The 27,959-nt window shown below is 40.2% G+C and overlaps 1 protein-coding gene across 3 annotated transcripts in view; it reads left to right on the top strand.

Moving 5' to 3' along the window:
• Window positions 1-27,591, top strand: part of alpk1 (alpha kinase 1) — a 99,868-nt gene extending 72,277 nt beyond the window's left edge. For 2 of the 3 annotated variants that reach the window (XM_031895381.1, XM_031895346.1), the window contains exons 4-14: window positions 3,721-3,919; window positions 11,658-11,717; window positions 13,563-13,649; window positions 14,573-14,649; window positions 17,373-17,468; window positions 17,890-17,994; window positions 18,658-20,521; window positions 23,066-23,219; window positions 23,884-24,046; window positions 24,790-24,976; window positions 26,624-27,591. In XM_031895381.1, coding sequence (XP_031751241.1) covers window positions 3,721-3,919; window positions 11,658-11,717; window positions 13,563-13,649; window positions 14,573-14,649; window positions 17,373-17,468; window positions 17,890-17,994; window positions 18,658-20,521; window positions 23,066-23,219; window positions 23,884-24,046; window positions 24,790-24,976; window positions 26,624-26,862 — 3,231 coding nt within the window. In that variant the 3' untranslated portion in view covers window positions 26,863-27,591. 3 annotated transcript variants of the gene reach the window in all.
• Window positions 27,592-27,959: the final 368 nt, after the last annotated feature.

Raw genomic sequence — 27,959 nt, forward strand, 5'->3', positions numbered from 1 at the left:
TTATCACAAGAGATTTTAAAATGGTGGTAGCACAGCAAAAATCCAAATAGTTGGTGTAGGGATATCACTCTTCATTCATATGTGAAAGAATTATATTATGTCATATTAAGACTCACCCTTAAATCCATATGCCTCTTCCTCCCCTGTGCTTGGGGACATTTTCAGTAAAGCAGCACAAAACACATGTTCCCTCTATTGGTAGTGTCTAACGCAATGGCCAAACCTTGTTTTAACTAAATATAAAGAAGTGGAGCTGGGCCTGATTTGGCCACCAATGTGCTGGGACAACATTTAGATCACGTACAGAGACCTCTTGGACATGGGACCATAGCAACATGCTGATTACTCCTTATCTGACAGGATCATCAAACCTGTATAATTAATATCTGCTTGAGTTTGGCCAGATATCAGTCAGATAGGCCAGCTGATGGGCCCCATACATTGGCCTATAAGTTGCTGACTTGTCTGCAGGTACCAGGTCAGCAGCTTATTTTGACCCGTGTATGGCAATGTTGCTGTTTTAAAGTAACACCAATACTCTATAAAACAGTGTAGTGTATGGTGCCTTTCATATATACATGTATGGATAACTGTTCCTTCACCTTAACAGCATTTAAAATGTACTTTAAGATCTGATTTGACCTAGTTGACAAGCTCCATCTATCTTTAGAAGCTCCATCTATCTTTAGAAGCAAATTTCCCAGGGATCCAATAATATACTGTATATTGCCCTGACTTGGAATTTAAGAAGAAGAAGCCCCCCACAACAGCAGGCTAAAGATCAGCATGTCATCACATAATGTTACCCATATCCCATTAAACACAAAAGCTTTTGGTGCATAACGTTTATTGCTGAAACCAGACGTAACTGCTGAATGGTTCTCGGCAGAAACAAAGAGGAACCCCCTTATTTAAGAGCAGTTTATGTTTATCTTTGTTGCTGTTATAAGTTGCTATATTTACGCAATCATTACATATATACAATTGTGTGCCAACTAAGTGGCATTGTAGATTTTTCTTGATATGGGAGTAGGCTGCTTGTCAACCATGTCATTTCTTTTCATTTTGGAGATGACACTATGGGCTCTTGGGAATGATGCAGCTGCAGCCTGCAGAATAGGAAGCCTTATTTAGATTTTTCACAATGCCATTGAAGTGCTTATTTTCCTCCTGAAGAGACACAAACAGATGCAAACTTCTGTAAACACTTTAGGAATGAATTCAGTGAGTTTGGCCTCTCAGCAGCACTCAATAGGTGACAGAAAAATGTCTAATTAGTGCAAGTGGAAATAATAGGGCCACTTGGATTCCATCCATCCTCCAGTAGGTTTGCTATTCCAAGCAACTCAAAACCTTTTTGTTCAGCAGGTCACTCTCTTTCAGGCTTTGTAGTCTAATCTAGGAAGAGTAGTAGGAGTAAAATACATCAAGCAATGGCCTGTATTTAAATGTATAGCATATGACTTAACAAAGACCTAGTTTAGAGGTTACTTCTAATAACAGGTAATCAGTGCTCAAGTCTTTCTTTTACCTCATATATATCCCTTTTGATGGAATTTTTAAAATGTATGGCTCTGATCTGTCCCATATAAATATGCTAGAGAAATGAGGCTTTTAATGAATGTGTCATTCTGCCTTTTAAAATATGGAACCTTAGGAAAAAGTAGGCGTATGCACCCATGATTAAAGTAGAAGGAAATTCTAAAACGCAATGAACGCAGCGACAAGTACCGTAGCACTAAAATGGATGCCCATGTTGCATCCAAACAAATTCCTTGCATTTCTGTTTTGTCACCATTGTATCTGCCTTGCCTCCTGCTAAATCATGCCCCTTATGATGCTGTGGGGGACCCTGAAGCTACTGCCAGCCGGAGTGTGGCGGATTTGCACCAAAAGAATCACACAAAATCATTATTTTAATGCAGAAGTGACACAGTCCTGACTCTGCAAACATTGCAACTTGCATCTGATTTTCTACCACACACACACTCACTTGCATTTAATTGACCCATCAGATGCAATATTGCCTGGGGCAACTCCCTGCGCAATCACAGTTACCCTGGAATTATCATAGAAAGCACTGGGGTGAATATGGCAGAACTGCACTTTGCACACTGCACTTACAGTTGGGCACTTAGGTGTACTCCAGTGATCAGATTCACTACGTTTCCCCCTTTTTTCCAAATGTCATATTTACAGAAAATACATATGAATAAATTATGATTTTTTTAAAATTCTGCAGAATTTATAAGACCTGTTAAACTGGTCTTTTCTATGTGTTGTTGTTCTGATTTGAGATTTTACATGCCATTTACATTTGGTGTTTTTTTTCCCAAGGTATCTTCTGAAATCTTTCTCACTAAAAGTTCCCAAATTTGGCGTTTATTTTGTAAACAGAGCCAAGTGGTGTTTTTTCCTTAAAGGACAAAAAAGAACAAAGTGGCGCAAGCCCTTTTGTCCGTATATGTGCAATGAGAATAAAAATATAGCCTGCAGATGCACATTGTTCTTCAGCCAGCATGAAGTATTTTAAATGCCTGCTGCCCTAAAGAATTCATTTGCTTTGACATTGAAGTTTTGAATCGCAATTTGAACCCAGTTCATTTGCAAAATGCATATTCCAGACCATTCAGTAAAAGAATCCCTTTCTGTCTGGCTGCTGTCTGCTAAGCAGCAACAGCAAGTTGTTGGAATTAATTAGTACATATTAGTTGCTTATCAGTTGCATAGCATTTACAGAAAATCTAGGGTTCTGTTGTTTTATACATGCAGATATCAAAAGAATATATAGGTATGGGATTGCTTATGCTGAAATCTGTTATCTGAGTGAACTGAAATACATGAACCCCATATTAAATAGAGTCCTATATTATATATAATTCTTGCATTTTTTTGTTTTTGATCAGTAATTGTAAAACAGCACCCTGTACTTGATGTTACATAAGATGCATAAAACCATATTACTGTTAAAACAATTTTTTATTTAAATAGCCTTAAGGTGGTATTCCAAAATGCGTAACAACTCATTACCTAGAAAACTCCACTTACCAATTATTCATAAGTTACATAAGAAATATAATTTTATTATTGGTTTACAGTGCATTTGGTTACAAAAGACAGCAAGTTTTTGGATGTTCATTTGGTTAAGCTGCTAGTTTGTGACCGCTGAATGATTTTGGAGTTTTAGGACTCTCACTACCACTCACTAAAGCTTTCCTAAATAAGCCATTTTTAGATTCAGGTGTCCATATTTAATACAGCCTTGGGTTAGGGTTGCAAAAAAGTAGAGCATTCAATTTTATAAAGATAGTATTTACACACCTAATTTACAAACCCAACGCTTTTTGACCCCCCTCAGAAATTGGGGGGTCTTCGCCAGGTGCACAGACAAATGCAAGTCCCTGACAAAAACCCTACCTTGGGTGCTCTAGTTTCTTCTCACACTGGCTCCTGTAAAATATTACCATAGTTTGTGCGTAATAGGGACCTTAGAATGTGAATTTTGCTGGCCCAGAGACAGATGCAATATAAAGGATAATAACGTGCAACGGCAACTCAGATTTTCAGTCTAAGCAGATTTACTGCAGTTTAAAGGGATATTCTTGCTATAGTTGCTATGTTCTCTAAGCAGTGGTTTTAGACTTTGAATTATTATTATTAATTATTCAAATATGTTGGCAGTTTATTTTGTCTAAACTTTTCATTGGTTTGTTGTTCTAGGTTTTTTTGAAGGCTTCCATTGCAGTGGCTGAGAGCATTACAGCTGCAGCCATTGTGTTCCTGATCGACCGATTCCTGTATTGGGCAGATGCTTCCATCAGACTTCTGCAGGTTGCCAAGGCTTTGCACAAGGTCTGGCCCGCCACACCAATAGCGCCGCAGGTTGTAATACGTCAAGCTCGCATATCTGCAAATTCAGGTGAAGCTACTTTTTTAGATGACCTTTCTGTGTTTTAGTAGCTTAGTCTCAATTAGAAACTACTTGACTCTCGAGAGTACACTTTCTGCTATTATATGGATGACATTCCTCTAAACCTAGTGGCATCTTTTTAAATCAAGATCCAACCTCACTTCCCAGTCACAAAGGAGCTAGGATAAAGGGTTTCTGAGCCAAAAGAGGTAGAAAGATTTGTGAAAGGGCGTGGAAAATACTAATTGGAGCTTTTGTTCCCTAACAAATATTCCCTGCTGGTCTCAGACTGGGGTATCTGAATTGCTTTACTTCTGATCAAGAGCCTCTGAAATACAGCACACAATGCAGGCATTTTCCCTGAGCCGTTCCTGTATTCTGTTTTCTGTAGGCCCACTTGACTAAGCAAACAATGACATCAACCAAGTCGTAGTTATACTTGATATATGTATACATATAATATTTATTTGTTACTCTATAAATATGCATATATAATAGCAAAAAAGGAAAAGTCGTGTTCATCACTAAATTTTGAATTTTAAATCATTAGATAGGGCGGCAATAAGCCTGTGACCACAAAAATTATACAGACATTTAATTATATATAAGACATTTTGTGCTTTAAGCTACTAATAATGCCCTCCCCTTTAAACCAAACTGGCAGTATTTGTCCATATATTGCAATATATTGAAGCCTGGCTGATATATATATAACATTGTGTATATAACTTGCCATTTAAACTATAGGATGAGCAGCATTACCACTGAATGTTATATATATATATATATATATATATATATATATACAGTATATGGATGTGGTCAGGGTCGGACTGGGCCGCCGGGACACCGGGAAAAATCCCGGTGGGCCCCGGCCCTAGTGGGCCCCAGCGGCCCAGTCCGACCTTTGCCGGCGCTCCCCGCTACTGACTGTTCCTCCCCGACGCGTTCAATTTATACGCGCTCGGGGAGGACGTCAGGCGGGGGCCCTTCGGGGGGTTAGGGGGGCCCTTGGGGGGGTTAGGGGACGCGGCTGGGGCACCTGCAGGGCCCCTGGGGCGGGAGCCCCGGTGGGCCCTGCACCCCCCAGTCCGACCCTGGATGTGGTTTCTCATTTAATGTTAACTCTCCCATTACTCCTACTACTGCCCAGTAGCTCAGTATTTAAAAGGGTCAAATATCAGATGCAGATGCATTGCTTTTAAACTAGTTCAGGACAGATGCATAGGGCCTTGACGGGGCGCATTGACTGATGCATATTTGTAAAAACAATGTGACCAAATGTGTCTGGTCTTCAACTGAGTGCAGGTATTTCCCATCACTGCTTGTAGGGTTGTTAATTCACTTTTTTCTTATTATGCATTTATACCATTTTATATTTATGGAGTGCTGAGAAAGTTTAAATATATTGTAATAAAATGGCTGGGTTAGTTGTAGATGGACGATATGTTTCTCCCAGGGTTTTGCATAGTTGGTACCCTGGAACATGGAATAATTAATCACAAACCCAGCCCTTTAATACAGACCTTAGCAGCAAGGTGATTGCTGCAGCTGAGAGCCTTTTAAAAAGACTCCAGTGGGGGGAGGGAGAGTCTCTTCCCCACTACACAGGTAGCAGGAGCTGCGCTGCATGGGAAAGGTACTTATGATTTCTGATTTTGTTTGCTTCTATTAAGTTGGAGTTGGAAAAGCCACCCAACTGTAGTTAGGCTGCCAATTGTATTTAGCCAGCGCTCTGGTGCAAGGGTTTATTTTCCTGTTTCTTATTTTGTGTTTGTTACTGAAGTTTTGTAACAAAATAAACTGCTGGCACTTGCCTTTAAGAGAGCAACCTCTGTGACTGCTATGTTTACCCTAAAAGACTGTGGGAAGCGGCCCTAAGACACTGAACCAGATTCAAGTGTCACACGTGGTGGAGGATGCGGGCACCACACTCAAGTCTGAGGGTAAAAGTACTGTTGTTGCCAAGATGGAGGATGTTATAAAAGCTCTCATTCAGTCCACTGCAGTGCAGCAAGAAACAAACAGACAAGCTGCTCAGAGTGTTGCAGCTTTGCAGCAGCTGGTTGTACAACATGGAGAAAGTGTTGCTACCCTTGCCAAAATCCAGAAGGAAAGCACTGAAACGTTAGTGCGACAATTGGCAGAAGTACAGGCAGAGGCCCGTGAGGAACAGCAGGCGGCTGTACAAATGGTGCAACAGGAAATCCAGGCCTTATCAGAAAAGGTCAATGCAAACCCTGTGGCCACACAGCAAGCGAATAAGCTGATACGGGCAAGTCATTACCTGCAAAAGATGGCAGCCACTGATGATGTTGAGGCATACCTACTAGCCTTTGAACGCACCGCTGAGAGGGAAGGATGGCCAGCCGGAGAATGGGCAAGTTTACTAGCGCCTTTCCTAAGTGGAGAACCCCAGAAGGCATATTATGATCTGGAACCTGCAGAGGCCAGCAACTACAATAAATTGAAGGCAGAAATTCTTGCACGTCTGGGAGTGACAGCTGCAGTCCGGGCCCAAAGATTCCACTCTTGGTCTTTTGTTCCAGACAAGGCTGCCCGATCGCAGATGTTTGACCTGATACATTTGGCTAGGAAGTGGTTACAGCCTGACATCAACTCTGCCATCCATATTGTAGAGTTGCTTGTAATGGATCGCTTCCTGAGGGCTTTACCAGCTTCACTACGACGGTGGGTAAGTCAAAGTGACCCCCAGAATGTTGACCAGTTGGTCGCCTTGGTCGAAAGATACATTGCTGCTGGAGAACTTAGTAACCCACCGAGAGCAGAGCGGTTCTCTGGTACCAAGATCCTAAGTCACACTAGGTCTGGTAAGACTGGTTCAAAGTTAAAGGACGATGGGGAACAGCTTGGCACTAGACGGCAGTTTGATAATACAGTAAAATGTTTCAAATGTTTTGAATATGGACATATGTCTAAAGACTGCCCTTTAAATGTTGAACCTATGCAATGTGATATGAGTTACAGGGGTAAACCCCACTCGTTGCTTACAAGAAAGGCAGGTTCAGATGTTGTAAGTTGTTATGCGGGGAAACCACAATGGTGTACCATAAAAGTAAATGGGAAAGAGGTACAAGCATTACTTGACTCAGGGAGTATGGTAACCCTAGTAACCAGGTCCCTTGTGCCTCAAAGTAAAATTAATCATGCAAAACAAGTGGGAGTTGTCTGTGTACATGGAGATAGACAGGATTATCCTACCGCCCAGGTCACCCTGTCTACCCCATCTGGGTCTATGGATTACCAAGTCGGAGTGGTTCCCCAGCTGGCATACGAAGTGGTTTTGGGGAGAGATTTTCCTTATTTTCTGAATTTATGGGCTTTTGTCACCTATAAGTCACAAGAGTCCTTAAGGGGTACAAATGACCTTGAATATGCATTTCCCTTTGCTGATGTGCAGTCTGATGAGGTATTACGTAGTGAGGTAGGCTGCAAGGCCCAAACCCCGCTTCAGGTTTTGGTAGGGGACAATACAAGCAGTGATACAGAGCCCCGCACCTCTGATGAGCCTGAGAGGGAATTAGCTGACTTAGAAGTCAGCCCCGTTAATTATAAGAGTGCACAGTGGGAAGATCCCACTTTGCTGGAACCTAGGCGTAATGTTCAGGTGACAAATGGTGTTAGAAATAACCCAGATGGCTCCCTTTCTTATCCTTATTTTGAAGTGTCTAATGACCTTCTATATCGTGTAGAAAAGAGAGGTGATGACATACATAAACAGTTGTTGGTTCCCCAGGCCTTCCGTAATACTGTGCTAAGGCTTGCACACAGTCACGTATTAGGAGGGCATTTAGGGGTGGAGAAAACAAAAGAACGCGTTTTAAGGCGATTTTACTGGCCCGGGGTGTTTGCTGCCATTAGCAACTATTGTTCCTCATGCCCTGACTGCCAGCGTACTGCTCCCCAGAAAGCATATAGGAGCCCACTTGTGCCTTTGCCAATAATTGATGTACCGTTTGATAGGATAGCAATGGACCTGGTCGGTCCACTTATAAAGTCTGCTAGGGGTCACCAATACATTCTAGTTGTTGTGGACTATGCCACACGTTACCCTGAGGCTATTCCCCTACGCAATACTACAGCAAAGAGTATAGCGAAAGAACTAATGTTCATGTTTAGTAGGGTGGGTATCCCCAGGGAAATTCTGACAGACCAAGGGACACCATTTATGTCCAGGGTTATAAAAGAGTTGTGCAAATTGTTGCAAATAAAGCATCTCAGGACATCTGTATACCACCCGCAGTCAGATGGTCTTGTCGAAAGGTTTAATAAAACCTTAAAAACCATGCTCCGTAGAGTGATTGATAAGGATGGGAAAAATTGGGACTTCTTGCTGCCTTACCTAATGTTTGCAATCAGGGAAGTTCCCCAATCCTCAACAGGTTTTTCCCCGTTTGAATTGTTGTATGGTCGGCACCCCAGAGGGTTGCTGGACACAGTTAAAGAAACCTGGGAGCATGAAACTACCCCTCACCGTAGTGTGATAGAACATGTGGCTCAGATGCAAGATAGGATTGAGGCCATTATACCTATTGTACGTGAGCACATGCTAAAAGCACAGGAAGCTCAAAGAAACTCATACAATAGAAATGCTAGGCTGCGTGTATTTCAGCAAGGGGACAGAGTACTTGTTTTAGTCCCTACTGTAGAGAATAAATTTCTAGCAACCTGGCAGGGCCCTTATGAGGTAATTGAAAGAGTTGGCGTGGTTAACTATAAAATACGGCAACCAGGTAGAAGGAAGCCTGAACAGATATATCATGTTAACCTGCTAAAGCCATGGAAAGACAGGGAAGTCTTAATGGCAACACAGTCTCCAGACTCTCCGATTGATATGAAAGAAGTACCAGAGGTTAATATAGCAGACACCCTGTCAACTCCCCAAAAGCGTGAGGTCAGAGAATTTGTTAACCGTAACAAGGATGTTTTCTCCGCTATGCCAGGGCGAACTAAAATAATTGAACATGACGTTATTACAGAATCGGGTAACAGGGTACATCTTAAACCATACAGAATACCAGAAGCTCGTAGAGAGGTTGTTAGTAGAGAGATAAAGAAAATGCTGGAGCTTGATGTGATTGAAGAATCCCAAAGTGAATGGAGTAGTCCCATTGTCCTTGTCCCAAAACCCAATGGGGAAATAAGGTTCTGCAATGATTACCGCAAGGTAAATGCTATATCTAAATTTGATGCTTATCCCATGCCCAGGGTTGACGAACTGATAGAGCGGTTAGGCAAAGCAAGATACCTCACAACTATTGACCTGACAAAAGGTTATTGGCAGGTGCCTCTTACAAAACAAGCAAGGGAAAAAACTGCATTTTCCACCCCAGATGGGCTGTTCCAATATAAGGTCCTACCTTTTGGGCTACATGGGGCCCCAGCAACTTTTCAAAGAATGATGGACCGAATTCTAAAGCCCCATGGTCGTTATGCTGCTGCCTACCTTGACGATATAGTCATTCATAGCACAGATTGGGAATCACACCTAGCAAAAGTTCAGGCTGTGGTGGACTCAATTAGAAATGCTGGTTTAACTGCCAATCCCGCAAAGTGTACTATTGGGCTTGAAGAGGCCAAATACTTGGGGTTCTCAATAGGAAGGGGACTAGTTAAACCACAAGTCACAAAGGTGGAATCTATTCAAAATTGGCCAAGGCCTTCCACCAAGAAACAAGTCAGGACATTTCTGGGCTTAACTAGCTACTACAGAAGGTTCATACCTGACTTTGCTACTATTGCCAGCCCTTTAACTGACCTTACTAAAGCAAAAGCCCCTGTAGTGGTACGGTGGTCAACAGAAGCTGAAGAAGCTTTTGTCAAATTAAAAGAAGCCCTCTGTGCCCATCCAGTTTTGGTGGCACCTGATTTTAGGAAGGGATTTATTGTGCAAACAGATGCCTCAGATGTCGGCTTAGGAGCTGTTCTGTCACAGGAGATTAATGGTGAGGAGCACCCAGTTTACTACTTGAGTAGGAAACTTAATTCCCAGGAGAGGAATTATTCAATTGTAGAAAAAGAATGTTTAGCCATAAAATGGGCTCTAGAATCCCTAAGATATTATCTCTTGGGTAGACAGTTCAGGCTCATTACAGACCATGCCCCGCTTACTTGGATGAGCCAAAACAAAGAGAAAAATGCAAGGGTTACTAGGTGGTTCCTGAGTTTGCAACCCTTCAGTTTCACTGTAGAACACAGGGCTGGAATTAAACAAGGCAATGCTGATGGGCTCTCAAGGTTATATTCCTTAATGTCCATGGTCGCTCACCCCTCTAGGGCAGAGCTGGGTGGGGGGATGTGTAATAAAATGGCTGGGTTAGTTGTAGATGGACGATATGTTTCTCCCAGGGTTTTGCATAGTTGGTACCCTGGAACATGGAATAATTAATCACAAACCCAGCCCTTTAATACAGACCTTAGCAGCAAGGTGATTGCTGCAGCTGAGAGCCTTTTAAAAAGACTCCAGTGGGGGGAGGGAGAGTCTCTTCCCCACTACACAGGTAGCAGGAGCTGCGCTGCATGGGAAAGGTACTTATGATTTCTGATTTTGTTTGCTTCTATTAAGTTGGAGTTGGAAAAGCCACCCAACTGTAGTTAGGCTGCCAATTGTATTTAGCCAGCGCTCTGGTGCAAGGGTTTATTTTCCTGTTTCTTATTTTGTGTTTGTTACTGAAGTTTTGTAACAAAATAAACTGCTGGCACTTGCCTTTAAGAGAGCAACCTCTGTGACTGCTATGTTTACCCTAAAAGACTGTGGGAAGCGGCCCTAAGACACTGAACCAGATTCAAGTGTCACAATATATATATATATATATATAAAGCAAGAAAAAAGAGCTGCACTCACCAGGACTTGGCAAAAATATAGTAAGTTTATTTAAGCAAAAAGATCCAACGTTTCGAGCACCAACTGTGCTCTTCCTCAGGGAAAAAAACTGGTTTTTTTCCCTGAGGAAGAGCACAGTTGGTGCTCGAAACGTTGGATCTTTTTGCTTAAATAAACTTACTATATTTTTGCCAAGTCCTGGTGAGTGCAGCTCTTTTTTCTTGCTTTATATTTTTTAGCCAGCACCCTGGGCATTTGAATTTCAATAGGGTGTGCTCCGTTTGTTCTTGCTATATATATATATATATACACACAGAACATTATATATATATATATATATATAAATATCACTTCAAGGATTGTGCGCACTCCAATCTCGATTATTTAACTTTATTATAGACAATTACATGATAATTCCATCAACGTTTCGGTCCTGGTCTAGGACCTTGTTCACGATGTTATACGCCGAAGTTGCCTTGCGAGGCATTTTCGGCGATTTGCCAAAATCACGCCGCCACGTGTGCCATCCCACCAGCGACTTACATTGTCACCGGTGGGATGGCAACTGATGGCAACTCGGGGAGATTAGTCGCCCGCGAACAGGGAGATTTGTTGCAGGCGACTAATCTCCCCGTGTGCCAGAGCCCTAAATGAGCAACAAAAAACTCACAACTCACCAGAAATAATGCTGATACTAACTGCAACGGCACTTATCCCAAGACAAATTTGTCTCATCTCACTTGTAATGTGGGAGCAGCGTTAATTTTGTCGCAAGAATATTCGTAGCTATAATGGGTGTTGGTTTATACACAATTTTTACGAACTTTAGTCGCTTCAGATGCTCTATTTCTTTATTCCATGTTTCATAAAGTGAGCATTCAATTGTGCATTGTCTCCAAACAGGAAAGTTGCTAAAAGCAGAATATATCTTAAGCAGTCTGATAAACAGCGACGGAGCTACAGGTAATTGTCATTTTTTTTCAATCTCTTTTTGATGTGACAAATAACCATAAAAATCCTGTCTTGCAGAGCCTTAAATACAGTTCAAAAGCTGCTCATCCTACAGGTTGCAGGCCGATTCGCTCAGCACTAGCATTGACTTTAGCCATCTGCTGTTAAACTACAGCTCACTGAGGGGACAGTACACATACACCTTTGAATGGTCTTATGATTGCATTGAACTGGTTTTCTTGTGTTAAAAGTTAGAGAACAAAAGCAAAGACCTACTGGTTGCTATAGGCAACAGCACCAGTAATATTTATCTCCAGTGTTTGATAAACTGAGATTTTATCCTGCAAAATGAAGTACGGAAAGAATCATGTTGCCATAAAAGGAAACACATCATCCCAAGATACAGGCAGAAGGGCTCATGTACAGTTGCCACAGGTCAGTGCTAGAGCATTTTGCAGCCACAGCAATCAGATTAAAAATGTAGCAAGGGTGCAGCAGCACTGAAGGGCACACTGGAGCCCTGTACTTACCACATTAGGCAGGAGTTAATTACAGGGCTCCCTAGCACCTTGCACCCCCCCCAACCATCATTCAGACTCAGAATCTAGGGGCATTCCAGGTGGTGCCCCTGTGCCACTAACTTCTCTCACACTCTGTATATAAAGCAGCAGGCGTTGCTTCATACAGTGTTAAGTTCAACTCTCATCCTAGGAGAGACAGGAATTGCTTATTGGGGTACAACCAATGAGCAAGGTGCCCCTACATGAATATATGAGGTTTATAATTTTAAGGACATAACACTTTGTTCTGTATTTTGTGTTGGTTTTAATTATAGTGTTTGTTTACAGCTCTCTTCCAGCAGGTTGCAATCTATACTTTGCCCAGGTCCTTGGCTTCACTGCATCTGCTCCCTCCACTTCCGGCACAGTCGTTTCTTATTTATATACTCGTACCTGCCAAAACCTAATTGAGTGAGATCAAAGAAGGGTGTGTGGGGTGCAGGTATATGAGGAAGGATGCTGCACAGGGATGGTTTGGGAGCAAGCAGGTTTGAAAGGGATTCAGGTTGAGGTTTAGTTGACCCACGGATTGCTACTCAACACATTTCACACATTTTTGCTAAAAATATATGATCCATGAAAATATATGCAGTGAAGAGAAGCAGAAATGGGGGAGAAGGGGAGGGAAAAGTATGGGGTTGTCATGGGTGTACCAACCCTTTTCTAAGGGAGTTTGCAGCAATCAGAGTATGGGTGGTTAGATTGTTGGCTTTGACTTGACAAATTGACAGCCTCAAGAATTAAGGTATAGAGCAGGCCCTCCAAGAGGGGCTGAAATCATCCTTCTCTCCCCAACCTTCAAAACAAAGGGGGATGGAAGAGAGGTTGGTGATTCTGACTGGAATACAGTACCATTTGAATCTGTTGTATATGCTTTCTGTTGTGGTTTTCAGTAATAAAACCTTCCTAGCCCAGTCCTGTACTGTTACAATAAGGTGAATAAATTCACCTCCCATATAATCATGTATGGTTGGAACAAATATGTGTTTCCAGCAGAGGAACCATTGCATTAACGTGTGATCAGATGTCTGTTGGCCCTCAGTTTGTCACATAGTAATTCAAAGTATGTTAATACAGGAATAGATGTGCTCCCTTAAGAAAACAACATAGAGTTGTATCTGTATTGTGCATTTAATAGTTTATATTTCTCCTTAATGTCTTGAAAAGGGAGAATTTTTTAATCATATTGAAAGTACAAATTCGTTTAAACACGCATATGTACACACAAACACACACACAAGAGCATAAATATTTATACAAACTCATATATCATTATTTTATCTTTAACTATCTGTAGGTTCTTGGCAATATACAAATCAAAATGATAAAGTTCTTGTTCAGTCTGTGTGCATTCAGATCCGAGGGCAAATCTTGCAGAAATTAGGTAAGTTCCATAAAGTAGATAAATTGTCTTTTGTTCTTAAAGTAATACTGTAATGGGAAAATATGTTTTTTCAAAATGCATCAGTTAGAACTCCTCCAGCAGAATCCTGCATTGAAATCCGTTTTTTAAAAACACAAACAGATTTTTAAAGTTCACATGGTGCCATAGTCTTCATTTCCCAGGGTGCCACAGCCATGTGACATGTGCACTGATAAACTTCAGTCACACTTTACTGCTGAGCTGCAAGTTATGATATCACTCCCCTTCCTTTCCCTCCTCAGCAGCCGATCAGCAGAACAATAGGAAGGTAGCAAAATAGCAGCTCCTAGAAGATATGAGAATAGCACTCAATAGTAAGAAATCCAAGTCCGGCTGGGACAATAGGTTATCTGAAAGCAGTTCTATTGTGCAGCGTTGGCTCTTTCTGAAAGCTCAGACTCAGGCACAATGCACTGAGATGGCCAGGGACCATGTGTGGACCAAGTGGTGGTGAGGAGGAGGTGTCTGGTAGGCAGGCAGGGTGCAAGGCCAAGTAGTATTACTAAGTAGCCAATGCTACTTGGCCTGGCTCTGGTATTTTGGCTGATAATGGTGCAAATTTGTCATCTTATTATCAAGTCTGTGAGCTCATGTTAGTTTGTGTTTATTTTTTTATGTCACTTTACTTTTCATCTTTTCATATTCAAATATGTACAAATAAACGTATTCTTTATTCAATTATTTTTTTGTGATTCCACCAATTTCTCAGTCAGGTCTATGGCATGGGTAATGTGATTTTCAACAGAATAAAGCCATATTTGCCGTGTTCCCATCCAAGAAGAAATCCCTTTAAACAAATCCCCCAAAAGCTAGCACTTACACTTGTGCAAAGCTGCAGCCTCATTGTGATTTAAACAAACCCTTTGTACTTGCTGCATTTTCAGGCATGTGGTATGAAGCAGCTGAGTTGATCTGGGCCTCCATTGTTGGCTTCTCTGAGCTGCCTATCCCAGACAAAAAGGTATAATTTAATTTTCTTTTTTATTTTCCCTGAAAAGAGATCTGCTTGTGATTGATGTTGCTGAATGGAGAGGCAGTGTGTTTAGACTTGCTCTTGAGATAAACATCAGAAGGTGGGAGAAGTTTGCTGTGTTTTCCCCACCTCTATAATCTGTGATAGTTTTACAGTAGGGCACAAAAGCAAATGATTTAATGACAGAGCAGCCACTGGGGCAATCATATGGATCTTAACACCACACTCATAATGAGATGCAGTGAGCCTTAAGAGGAAGTTTTAGCTTGAAGTTTAACGAGGTGCGCTGATTACTGTTTTAAGTAATTGATCAATTATTATAGTCTGGAAGGGATGCTTTGGATGCACAAGGGAAGTCTTTCTTTTAAACCTTTCCTTTGCATTAAGGACAAAAAGCCCTTCCCTTTAAGCTATTATGTGTGTCGGTGTAGGTGTTTTAGGAAAGGTCTTTGAGCACCATTTTCACCCTAACCAGTCAGGAGTAACAGAATGATTGCACTAGCATTGCTTATGATAAATATCATGCTAATTCTGTAAAACACATACAAACATATACATTTCAGTAATCTTTGGAGCACAGTCATTTATTGGCCTCTAGCACTCATTTACTAAAGTAGCACAAAGCACAAAATAATTTATATCACAAATCAAATTTTTTACCAAAGAACAATTCAGGTGCAAATTAGAGTCTGTTTGGTAAATTGCACATAATTTGCAACTTGTGTAAAGGTCCCCATACATGGGCTGATTATAGCTGCCGATATCGGTCCCTTGGACCGATTCGTCAGCTAATTGGCCCGTGTATGGGCAGAACCGAGCGGCCTGGCCGACCGATATCTGGCCTGAAATTGGCCAGATCTCGATCGGCCAGGTTAGAAAATCCAGTTGGATCGGGGACCGCATCGGCTCGTTGATGCAGTCCCCGAACCGACTGCCCCATGGCCGCAAATGTAATCCGATCGTTTGGCCCCAGGGCCAAACGATCGGATTATTTTTTTTTAAGCTACTTGCTACCCGATATCGCCCACCCGTAGCCACCCGTATTGGGTGAAGATCCGCTCGCTTGGCGACATTGCCAATCGAGCGGATCTTATAGTACAGTGCTGTCCAACTGGCGGCCCGCGGGCCGCATGCGGCCCGCGACCCCCCTCTGTGTGGCCCCCCACCTATCTGGCTGCTTTGATGGCTTACCTTTGAGTAAGCATTAAATGGTATCAGTACTGTGATTAACTGCCCCCCCCTGCATGCTCTCACCTCAGATTCAGGCTGTAATCAGGCTGTATTGTTTAAATATGTAATCCCCTGTGTTGTTCACACCTTTTAATCTCTGCATTGTTCACCCCCTGCAGTGTTCACACCTCAGGCTCAGGCTGTAATCACCCCCATTGTTCCCCTGTTCACACCTCAGGAGCAGTAGAAACCCACAAATAATCCCTGCACACTACAAAAAGAACATATACTGAGGTGGTACTGCAATTAAAAAGTTTTTAAATATATAGTTATTGTGCAGACTGTAGGAGCAGTGCCAGCATTGTGTCACTGTAGGCTGCCTGTGTGTGCCATACACACAGGCATCATAGGGCAAGCAGAGTATGGCACACACAGGCAGGGTAGGGAAGGCAGAGTATGGCACACACAGGCAGGATAGGGCAGGCAGAGTATGGCACACACAGGCCAAGTATGGCACAAACCAGCCAAGAATGGCACACACAGTGAAAGTATGGCACACGCAGGCAGGGTAGGGAAGGCAGAGTATGGCACACACAGGCAGGGTAGGGAAGGCAGAGTATGGCACACACAGGCAGGGTAGGGCAGGCAGAGTATGGCACACACAGGCAGGGTAGGGCAGGCAGAGTATGGCAGGTTTTTGCTGTCCTACAACCATTAATATGGGTATGGTCATGTGATAACATGGGTGTGGTTTCAAGTGGGTGCGGTTTCAAAAAGGGGAGTGGTCAAAACTGGCTTCCATTATCGGCCCTCCACCACGTAGGTCGGAAAAATTCCGGCCCTCGGTACAACAGAAGTTGGACAGCACTGTTATAGTATATGGGGACCTTTACTTGCATACCATTGTACACTGGACTATAAACAGGGTTAGTGTGAGATTTATTCGGTGCAGGGAATTGTACATAGTTAGTTGTTTATTCAGGGGCTCACTTACATCCATGTTCCATGCACTTTAAATTTTCCATGCAATTCATCAAAGCGGGCTGAAGCAGCATATTGGCACTAGGCAGAAGATGCTGGGAGCATGCAGAGGCACAGGTTTGTAAACTGAATAAAGTTCCTGCACTTTTGCACTGTGCACTCACATAGTGTCCCAGACTTTTGACTGGTAACTAAACTAAATTAAAGTATAATGGAATGCAACGGATCTGGCCAAATTTGCTTTAAACATACAAAAAAGGGGGGGATTGATCATTTCATATTCCCTGGTCCCCTGGTTTATTAGTAATTTAAAAAAATGTGTTTTTTTTTTTTTTTTTTAAATCCTGGTCCCCTGGTAAAGAAAGACAGTTTTTAGTAATGATTTTATGATTGTAAAATGGCCAAGCCACAATACTTTATCCAGGTAAACCCCATATGGTGGTCCTAACTTTTTATCACTGGTTATATGGGAACCTCTACAGTCTCAATATGGCTGCTACACTAGTTCATGTGTTTCTCAATATATATTTTAGCTTTTTCTCTATTTCTTTTGAATTCAGGGAATTTCCACCTCCTTGGGTATTTTAGCAGACATCTTTATTTCAATGAGTAAGGAAGATTACCAAAGGTTCAAAATGAGTAGTCACGTTTGCTTGGTAGGTACTTTTGTTTGCCGATCATTATCCCCATTTCTCCTTTATTATCATAAATGAGCCCTATATTCATTAAACGCATGTTGAACAAAGTGTATACTGCCCCTTTAAATCTGTTTTACTAATTATTTGTATATGACTATATGGAGCAAAGGATGTTCCCATAAAAAGTAGAAACTTTAATTTTTAAAATGATTTGTAAAAGTGAATGGAAGGCAATAAGTTTGTTTTCTTTGCCATTGTACACAGATATGTGATATTTGCTACCCTACAACTCTTTTTCACCAGTTTTCAGCCTTATGGTTGTGTGCTTAACAGGTCATATTTCTGTTACTATGTTGGTACTGTAACAGAGTTTTGTTTTCTGTCTTACTGCTTATTGTGTTTGAGGCAGAACTCCTAGTTTGAACATTTTGTCTTGCAGAGTTCGCTAGAAGAATTTGATCACCAGTTACTCTCGGCTGCAGAATCATGCAAGCTAGCTGCTACCTTTAGTCTGTACACTCCTCTCTTTGTGCTCATCAATCTGGTAAATATTATTTGTGCTATTGAAGTAACAGTTCTGCAAGTGAAGGCTGAAAGCGCCAACTGGTGGACTGTTTAAAGTCATAAAACATTATTAGGTGCAACATTAGCTTCATCTGTATGGCTTAGTATGGAATTGAAATAGAAAAAAGCAATGGCACTCAAGAGCTACAGACGGGACTAGCCCTTTAGATACTTTATTACGGAAGTGCAACGTTTCGGGGCAAAGCAACCCCTTTGTCAAGCATGCTTGACATTTGTAAAATGGTCTTTAAACATTCCATATAGTAAGAAGTATACAGGATGAATAAAAGACACAAACCAGTGAAGCTGATCTTCATATTAACTTGTAAATAATGATCCAAAGGAAGAAAAACAAAGCACCTAATGAGTATTTGGCCAGTTGAATTATAGGGTGGAAATCAGATTCCTACCTGGATCAACAAACTATCACTCGATATACAGCCATGCAACACCTTACACACAACACAAAGCTCAATAACCTTTCTATTATTAAATCTGAAGCAAAAAAATAATAGTGGTTCCAAGGTAACTATACTTAGATTGTAAGCTCTACGGGGCAGGGACCTCTTTCCTACTGTGTCTCATATACAATAACTTATTATTGCATTATATTCTAATTATTGCTATTTTATCCAATTTTTAGAACATTCGGGGCACCTGTCTTTTATCTTACAGTCTCTCAAAGGATTGTCCAATGGAGCTTAAACCACAGTATCTCACAGAGGCAAAAGAGGCTTTTGAGATTGGTCTACTCACAAAGAAAGAAGGAGACAAAGTTACAAGCAAACAAGAGCTGCATTGCTTTGTGAAATCAGCATTTTGCCTTGCAAATGTGCACAAGTGGCTTCACAATGAGAATGTTAGATATGAACATGCAAGTCAACTATGTAGAGAGGCAGTAGAAAAACTGGCAAATTACAGTCGATTGTCTGAAAAACAAGACAAAGGGAATCTTGCTGGTGATATAATGTATTTAGTTTTTTCTGTTAGGGAGTTACTAAATGTACAGACATTTCCAAAATTTGATGAAAACTGTTATGTGCCCCAGAAATACTGGGAATGTATGACAAAACCAGTAGTTAATGGAAAGGTAGGTTTTAAAAGGGTTCTGGACATGTATTCTCGTCATCATAACTCTGTGTGTCAAGTGTTGGAGAGTACATGCACAAACCACAAGGCCATGGAACCTAAAGTAAAATCAGGAGCTTGCATTACTGTCTTAAAAACGCTTGACACTTTAAGTACAGCTGACAACATCTCTGAAGACAATGACTCTTTGCAGTCAGGTTCATTGCAAAGGAGGAATAGACTCATCCGTTCCAATGCAGTCAGCTTTAATTCTGATGAAGGCAAAAGAAGAACAAATTTATTTTGTGTGAGCCATAGTTCTAGCTCTTCAAACTCTTGGTGCAACCTGTCAAACACATCTTCCAGCTGGGAATCAGTCAGTAATGACAATGAAAACAAACTGTCTAATGATTGTAATCCAAGCAAAGAAAACATGGACCATGATTTTGCTGTAGCTGAACCACCTATGCCAGGGGAATCCCAAGAAAACAATGACTTTGCAAATAGAAGTTTTCAGAATCTCTCTATTGAAGAGAAGCAGGAGGCCCTACCCCAGAATATTCCGATTTCCACCTCTATTAATAATCAAATTGATAAAATGTGTTCTGCTACAGAAACTAGTTTAAATTCCGGATGTCAGACAGAATGTCTGTCTCTTGGCCATGAAGCTTCTAGTCGTTTTGTGGCCAATGGCAATGATCAGTCTGCTGGCAGTGAACCCTTTGAAATGATTGACTACTTAGCCGAAACTGAATCTGCAACTCATGACGTCAGCAGTATAGGTGATGCTGCTAAAGAAGAGCAGGTATTTAAAAATATAGTAGGTAGAAAATTGTCAGATACAACAGTAGACCCTGAGGGTGAAACCAAAGATGACACAGAGGATAGGGCTATTGTTATTCCTGAGTCGACATTTAATTTATCTCCACGTTCATCTAATCTTGGAAATATCTTTAGATCTAAGCACTCTGGCTCATCCTCTGAAGGAAGATCTTTTGATACAGACCAAGCAACAGATACCAAGGATGAGAAGAAAACACATGTTCTTCAACAACAAATTTCTACAGATAGCTCATCTTCAAAAAGATCTCTCCTTCTACAGAAGAGTAAAAGCAGTGCAAAGTCAACAGATTCTCCCATAAGCCTTGACTATGCATGTGAGTCCACAGAAGAAGGGGAAAATAACAGTCTAAACAGCAGCCATGGATCCAACTCTTGGAAAACATCACAATTTTCAAGACATTCATCTGAGTCAATGTCTTGGCTTAATTCTAGTTCAAGTTCTTATGTTTTTCTACATGCCAAGCATACAGAGCAAGCATGCCTATTAGATGATACAGAGTATGAGAAATTCCTTGCAGGTGTAGAACATGACTGGCTCATGGAAAGACTGGAGGACACTGGGGTATTCAGCTTTACTCATCTCAACCAAGCATATGGTGAGTAATGAGAGATTGTCTGTCACCAGGGTGAACAGTTTTGTTTAGTTTAGGGCAAAATCTATACAATAAAGATTTCAGTAGTACGCATTATCAATTAAATTATATTGTTACTGTATAAAGTAATTATACAGGTATTTGTATATGTACAATATATAAGGTCACTGATTGCTACAGTGGTAGTCACATCTAATGACAGCTGTTGGAATCAGATGTCTATCCATTTGTCAGTTATTAGGGCTCACTTACACTGCAGATGTAGTTGAACATAAAATATTGCACTTGTCGCACAAAATGACCACATTTATTCAAAGGTACTTGTGTTATGTGCAGATTGTGGCTCCAAGGACAAATGTTCCACCAAAAGTCCGTTTGAATGATACATCCCAAATGATGCTGTGGCACCTTGGAGCTTCTGCCACCTCGAAAATGACAGTAGCTTCAGGGTTTCCACTTTGGTTGACAATCTAAAGAATCAGGTTAAGGCATAATTTTGATGCCGAGCACAAGATATGACACCATCCACCATCTCGAATGGCAGCATGAGTGCAATGGCGCACATTTTGATGCACCCAGTGCTATTGTGCCATTCACAATACATAACTGGTGACCACAATTATGCTGGAACCATGGCAGCCAATTTAGGGCAAATTTCCACTAATTTGCCCAAAGTTGGCTGCCAATGTTAAAGGTCTGGGGCTCGAGCACCTGGACCCACCATATTAAGGGGTAAGCGGTTAACAGATGTCTATACAAACCTGTTTTTTATGAAATTAAAGAAACATGGCAATTAGCATTCATAATTGCACTTTGCCTACAACACTTGGGTAAATAAATGACCCTTTATCTTTATATCAAGATTATAATTTAAGTTGTTTAAATGATAATTTGTGGTTTCATTGTTCCTACAATTACCTGCACTGCAAGTATAGTAGCACTTAATGCTCTCCCTGCCTGACTCTCATAAACCGTAACTGTTGAACACAGTTGTGGTGCTGTATTCCTAGGGAGATGTGGAAATACAGAGGAGTGCAGGGCAGGGAGCAAGTGCAGATTGCACTTGCTTTTTTGCACTTTGCACCGTCCTGAAATTAGTAAATAACCCCCATTGGCAATTGTTTTGTAAACTATTTATATGTTAATACAGGTATAGGACCCGTTATCCAGAACGCTCGGGACCAAGGGTATTCCGGATAAGGGGTCTTTCCGTAATTTGGATCTCCATACCTAAAGTCTACTAAAAAATCAATAAAACATTAATTAACCCCAATAGGATTGTTTTGCATCTAATAAGGATTATTTATATCTTAGTTGGGAACAATTACAAGGTACTGTTTTATTATTACAGAGAAAAAGGAAATCAGTTTTAAAATTGTGAATTATTTGGTTAAAATGGAGTCTATGGGAGACGGGCTTTCCGTAATTCGGAGCTTTCTGGATAATGGGTTTCCGGATAAGGGGTCCGATACCTGTACCATGAAAAAATAAGCAAATGTAGGAAAGCATTTCAAAGTTATCGTAGCCAAATTACCTTTAGAGTTAACATTTTTGAGCAAAATGTGATTATATGTTGCAGGTATGTTTATCATAGGGCCTTCTTGTGATTATTAATGACAGTCCCCCATTTCCATAATTAGAATATAGTAAGCCAAATCCCGTTGCTAGTATTGATCAGTCTATTGTCCAGTTCTTTTTATGGTACATAATGTTTGCTTTACTAGTTAGCTGTAGCATCAAATAGGATCTCATTCAGCTGTGCTTTGCCAAAGACTTCCTATGTCTGAATTTTTAATAGGCAACAGCTGCTGAGGGCTCATTCTTCGGGAAAACTGAAAAGACAAATTTCACACTTCTTAGAACCCCTGGGTAGAAAACCATTACAAGCACTCTCCAGTTTTAACTGAATCCATTATTCAGAAATAACTATTTTAGCATGTCTTCCATTTACTCTTAGAAACACATAATTAAAATATTTGCATTTTTTATTGTGGCCTTGCCTTATTGCTTCTTAATGAAAAATTAAACAATAACACAATTTTTTATTATAATTATTAATAATGAATAATGATTGTGTCCTTCTTTACTTAGCTTTTAGAAAGGTGTCACTGGCTTAGCTTGCAGGGCACTTATCTGTATATGTAAGGCTGCCTGGCACGGGTGAAATGGCACATGAGTATGAAATGGGCACAGCCCTTTAAAAAAGGAGCACCAGGGGACACAAGGTGCAAGAGTGCTCTGTAATAAACTCATGCTAAGGCTGCTAAGGGTCTAATAGGTCTGTAGTTATCATTCTGTATATACACAAAGGCTGCTTTAATACGTGGCATCACTAAGTTGGTTGGTTGGCTTGCAATATATCTTGTAGTTGCACATCTGGTCTGTGGCACATTTGCCTGGCACCTTTGCACCATGCAATCACTTAAAAATACACACCCCATGCATTTCAATAGTTCATTCTGTATGGTCTGATGGTGTTTGGACAGATTTGTCACAGTTTAAAACTGAAGGTGAACAACTGTTTGAATATTTCCTTATCTTGTATAGATGCCTTGCTCCTTAAATTCTCAAAGAAATCTGGGCTGTGGACAGCTCAGGAAACAGTGGTGCACTGTGGGGACAACGTGGCAGTGACCAAACCAGGCAAACAGAGAAATGCTTTTTGGATACACTTTCTGCACCAAGATGAGACTTTAGCACGGTAATATTTTTACTCTCTATTACTCTCAGTAATAGAATATATACTGTCTTTAGCCATATAGGGGAAGTGGCACATGAAATGTTTTGTCACCACACACAGGGAAATATATATATTTATAATATGAGCATGCACATGTATTTTTACTTGCGTATGTATTTACAGAAATGCACATTTTTGCCATTCCAACAGTGGCAGACAACATAACCTGTGTGCCACACAAAGGATGTCTAACAATTATAGGGGTCAATTTTGGTGAATTCTTCTTGTTACTGTTACAATATTATATAGGCAGCTTTTCTCCCTAAAATGATTTAGGAATCTCGGGGGAAAAAGAATTCTAAAATCACAGTTATTACATAGCCAGTTGACTAAATCAGTAGTATCTTTTGTATACATTTATTAATATGTAATACATTTGCTGGTTTACTTCAACTGTCAGCTAAAAACAGTACATAAAGTACGATTCCTGAGATACAATAATGATAAATAATAATTTTAGGGAGGGCCTTCTTTGCCTCTTGGTTACTGGTTGTTTGTATGTTTAGTGTATACACCTATTTATTGTTAAACACTGTGGAATATGTTGACATTGTATAAATATGTGTAATAATAATAATGATATACCATGAAGGGATGGTGATTATCACAATTATCTGTCTTTTAGATATGTTGGGAAAGAGTACAAAAAACCAAAAGAACTTCTATACCACTTCAGTGATGTTGAGCGACAAATGACTGCTCAGTACTACGTGACAGAATTTAACAAAAGGCTGTATGAGTTAAACATTCTAACCCAAATATTTTATATACCTTCCTTTATACTTCTGGTAAGACCTTAGATACACCATCCTAGTGTTACAAAGTTGTTACAGTATATTTGTTACTAATTTGCTAGAAAACCAGAAGGTCCTTATGCATTCATGCTCTTCGTTTTGAGCTTGCACGTATATGCCCCCAGTGGGTGTATTAAATGCAACAAGCTTCTTTTGATATATGACATGTCTTACATATGACAACTCAGACAGCTTAGAGTAGGCAGATCAAGCTTTTGCTTGGGGTTTATATAAATTAATTAAACATGGCCCCATTTTTAAAATTGTTGTATACCTCTCATTTAAGGGTTATATTGCAACAATTTAAGTGTTAAGTACAGGGTCACACTAAATTCTGCATCTGCCGTGCAATATAGGGGGCACAATAGAAGTTACCTACACGTGCCCTCAGCCAAGGAGATGTGCCTGCAGGTATATACCAAGGAGCAGGATGCAAACTTATATAACAAGGCACGTGTCTGTAGTTTTTGCTGTGCATCCTGCCCTGAGCTTAGTAAATAAGACCTTTTCATAGGTTACTTTTCCTATATGAGATGTCATAGACGTCTGTATTATACAAACATATGCTGAAAGACTGAATAATTCAAAATGTACCCCCATATATATTGTGTTCAAATAGCACAATGCATGTCATAGGGCAGTATTTGTTCAAATTCAGCACACATTTCTGTATCGGAAATATTGTGAATATGAAATCGTTTTTCATTGCTGACATTTTTCTTATTGTGTTCTCTCAGATACTGGAAGACAAGTGCATTAAAGGATGTGTGAGCGTGGAGCCGTACATTCTTGGGGAGTTTGTAAAATTATCTAATAATGCACAAGCTGTTAAAACGCAGTATGAGGCGACAAAGTATGGCTTAGCATTTGGACATTTCACCTATGAGTTTTCAGATCACTCAGACATTGTTGTTGATTTGCAAGGTAAATTGTGTACATTTCTTTTATGTCATATTTTTAAGTTTAAGTTTTAAGACAAGTACAGTAATATCTATTTTTAAGAAAAACAATTGGAGGAATAGTAGTATAATTTCTGACTTATGTAGCATTTCACCCCTCACTGAGTATTGCCTATTGATTTGCCCTGTCCCTTGTCTTTAAAGTTTGCCGTGCTTGTTTTCATACATTAGTTGCTGGCAATTTAGCATGGCCAATAGTTGCACTGTAACAGACTTTTATAATAACACTTAAAGCTGGAGCTCAAACTACTGCTTTTACTTTAACATTGTCCTCAAGAATAATTGTAAAACTGGTTTTAATTATGCCAGGGTCATATGGTTCTGCATTACAAACAAAGTATATGCTGGGCTCAGGGGCTCTCAGCAGAGGGACCAGATATAGCTGCAAGACAATGCACGCAGAGGCAAACTGGGGTAATTTAATAATGTGCATAAAGTTTATACCAGATCTAGCAAACCATAAGACCCAATCAAAGTTTTGCTTTTAAACAGAAGGCTAATAGGTTCTACTTGCTGTTTTGATGGTTGCTATGAGATACTAGATCTAGTTTACACTGTGGACTTTTTAATGATAATACCCACTTAGAGTTTTTCCTGTGTCAGTATTTTGTTACTGACGACACACTGCAATGTTTATGAGAGGGTGGTGGTTAAATGGTACTGGAAACCTTACTCTTTCTTTAGGGTCTAATACTACCCCTAGAATTTATATGTTTGATGTTTTTATCATTGGTATGCAAATTGCATCCCTTTCAATTATGACATATTTTATCTGTCTAAATTTAAATAAACTAGGTCTCATTTATTGTGGCCCCAAGCACAAGTGCAAGAGCACAAAGGGTGCAAAAATCATGTTTATTTAAACTACACTTGTTTTCAGAGCATTGCTACACCTTGCACTGGATTAACACCTTCCATAAGCAAATGGCATTTATGAGGCTCTACCCACTGACATGGGCAACTGAGTAATGCAGAAATTAGATGGCAGTATAGGGGATGCAAACCTTTCACCCCCAACCTGCCCCCAGCGTCAGACTGGGCCGCCGGGATACCAGGAAAAAACCCAGTGGGTAAAGTGCCCCTCATGAATATATCACTGACTCATGTGGGAGACACAGAACTTTGCATTCCTGTGCAAAGTCCTGCGACTAGGGTGACAAATGTGGGGGACATGGTGCAAAAGTACAAAAATGTTGGCTGTTTGTGCCTGTTTTTTGCATTTTGCACCAGGACAGTAGGGCTCATTTGCTAATTGATTGTTTTCTACTGTTCCCCAGGGATCATAGTTGCTTAGACTGTGTATAAAATCATGTACCTTTGAGTCATGCAAAAATTTACCAAATTTCCACACCAGGTTCAGTAACACTACTTGCTTCATTGCTTTCTGAGCAGCTGTATTGGACTTTGTGTGTACAGGACTCCTATAATGACTTCCACATAACTTTATTAAACAAATGCCCTTGATGCATCTTACTGTATGTGCCACAAATGATTTTTTCCATAACCGCTCATGGTTATTGTTAATTTTTCATAATGGTTTAGGGGGAAACAGAATTATGTAGGTACTTTAATTACCTTAATTGGATGTCAACTGATTATTTTCCTGTTACAGGTTGGGTGACAGAGAGCAAGAAAGGCGAAGCACTAATTTATCTCACAGATCCTCAGATCCATTCAGTTCAAAATAATTCTTTGGAAAGCAGTTCTAAGGGAGTATCCACCTGCATAAACTTTGGAAAGAAAGGGATAGACTACTTCTTTAGTTGTCAGCATACAGAGTGCAATGAAATATGCGCCAGTCTCTCGCTAACAAGGCCAGATCTGACAGAGCTGAAGAAATCACTGAAATGATCTCCTTACAAGAAGTGACGCTGGGAAATAGTTGGAGTGGAAGTTTTCATCTGTAATATTGTTGTTTGCTTTTCAACATTACTTTGCTGTGAGGATGGTGCTGGGTGTTTGTACTCATTTTACTGTTTATTTATCCATTGCATTTATACCTTTAGTACTCAAACTATATATGAGTGCCATACCATAAATCTTAAAGGTTGTCTGAGTACCTTTGGCCATAAAGTGTGTATTTAAAACTTTGTTAATGTCAAGAGGGCGCTGAAACCCCCAAAATATCACCTTAGCATTCAGTTTAAAGACTAAAGATCCCCTGGGGCTCAAGGCTGCCACAGAGCAAAGCAGTGTAGAACATGAACTGGACTGTGTGAGAGTGCCTATTTAATCTGTCACATAAAGGGGATAATTCTGATGCACATCCCTATCATTGTCTTAAGAAGATACATGGTTTCTAAAATTAGATTAAAATTAAAAGCTTTATAGCTGTGTTTCAAATGACATATCTGTGATCCTTTGAATTCAGTAATTAATAGGATAAAATAGTAGTTATATATTCTTTTGTTTACAGAAACATTTTGTTATAAGTGATATAAATATATTTTTATGTATGATTCATGCAAAACTTCATTTGGTTGTTAAGCACCTTGAGATTATTGACAAATATTCTTTATATATGGATATACATTTTATATTTTGTAACATGTTAAAGTAAATGTTTCTATTGTTACCATTTTTGTGGTCATACTTAATTTTGAATGCTTTGACAATTAAAGGGGATGTTTACCTTCAGACAATAGTCCAAATTTGAAGAGCCCTTGACAGAAAAAATATTTTAGTAAATCATCTTTAATATTTAAAATGTTTAGTTTTGAAGCTATAGACCAGGATCAGAGATGCTAAAACTCACACATTTCTGCTCTTTGCTCTCTCTGTAGGGGATTTCCCAGGCAGCCAAATGTGGAAGCCCACACTGAACACAATACTGAACATACCTTTTCCTCTCCTGCTTTATTTGCATAACTTTGATACCATTGGATGGCAAGATTCAGCGAATCAGATCAGTGAAATGCAAATGAAGCAGGAGAGGGAAGGCATGCTTA

Source organism: Xenopus tropicalis, chromosome 1, assembly GCF_000004195.4.
Source record: "Xenopus tropicalis strain Nigerian chromosome 1, UCB_Xtro_10.0, whole genome shotgun sequence".
NCBI classification, from domain to species: Eukaryota; Metazoa; Chordata; class Amphibia; order Anura; family Pipidae; genus Xenopus; species Xenopus tropicalis.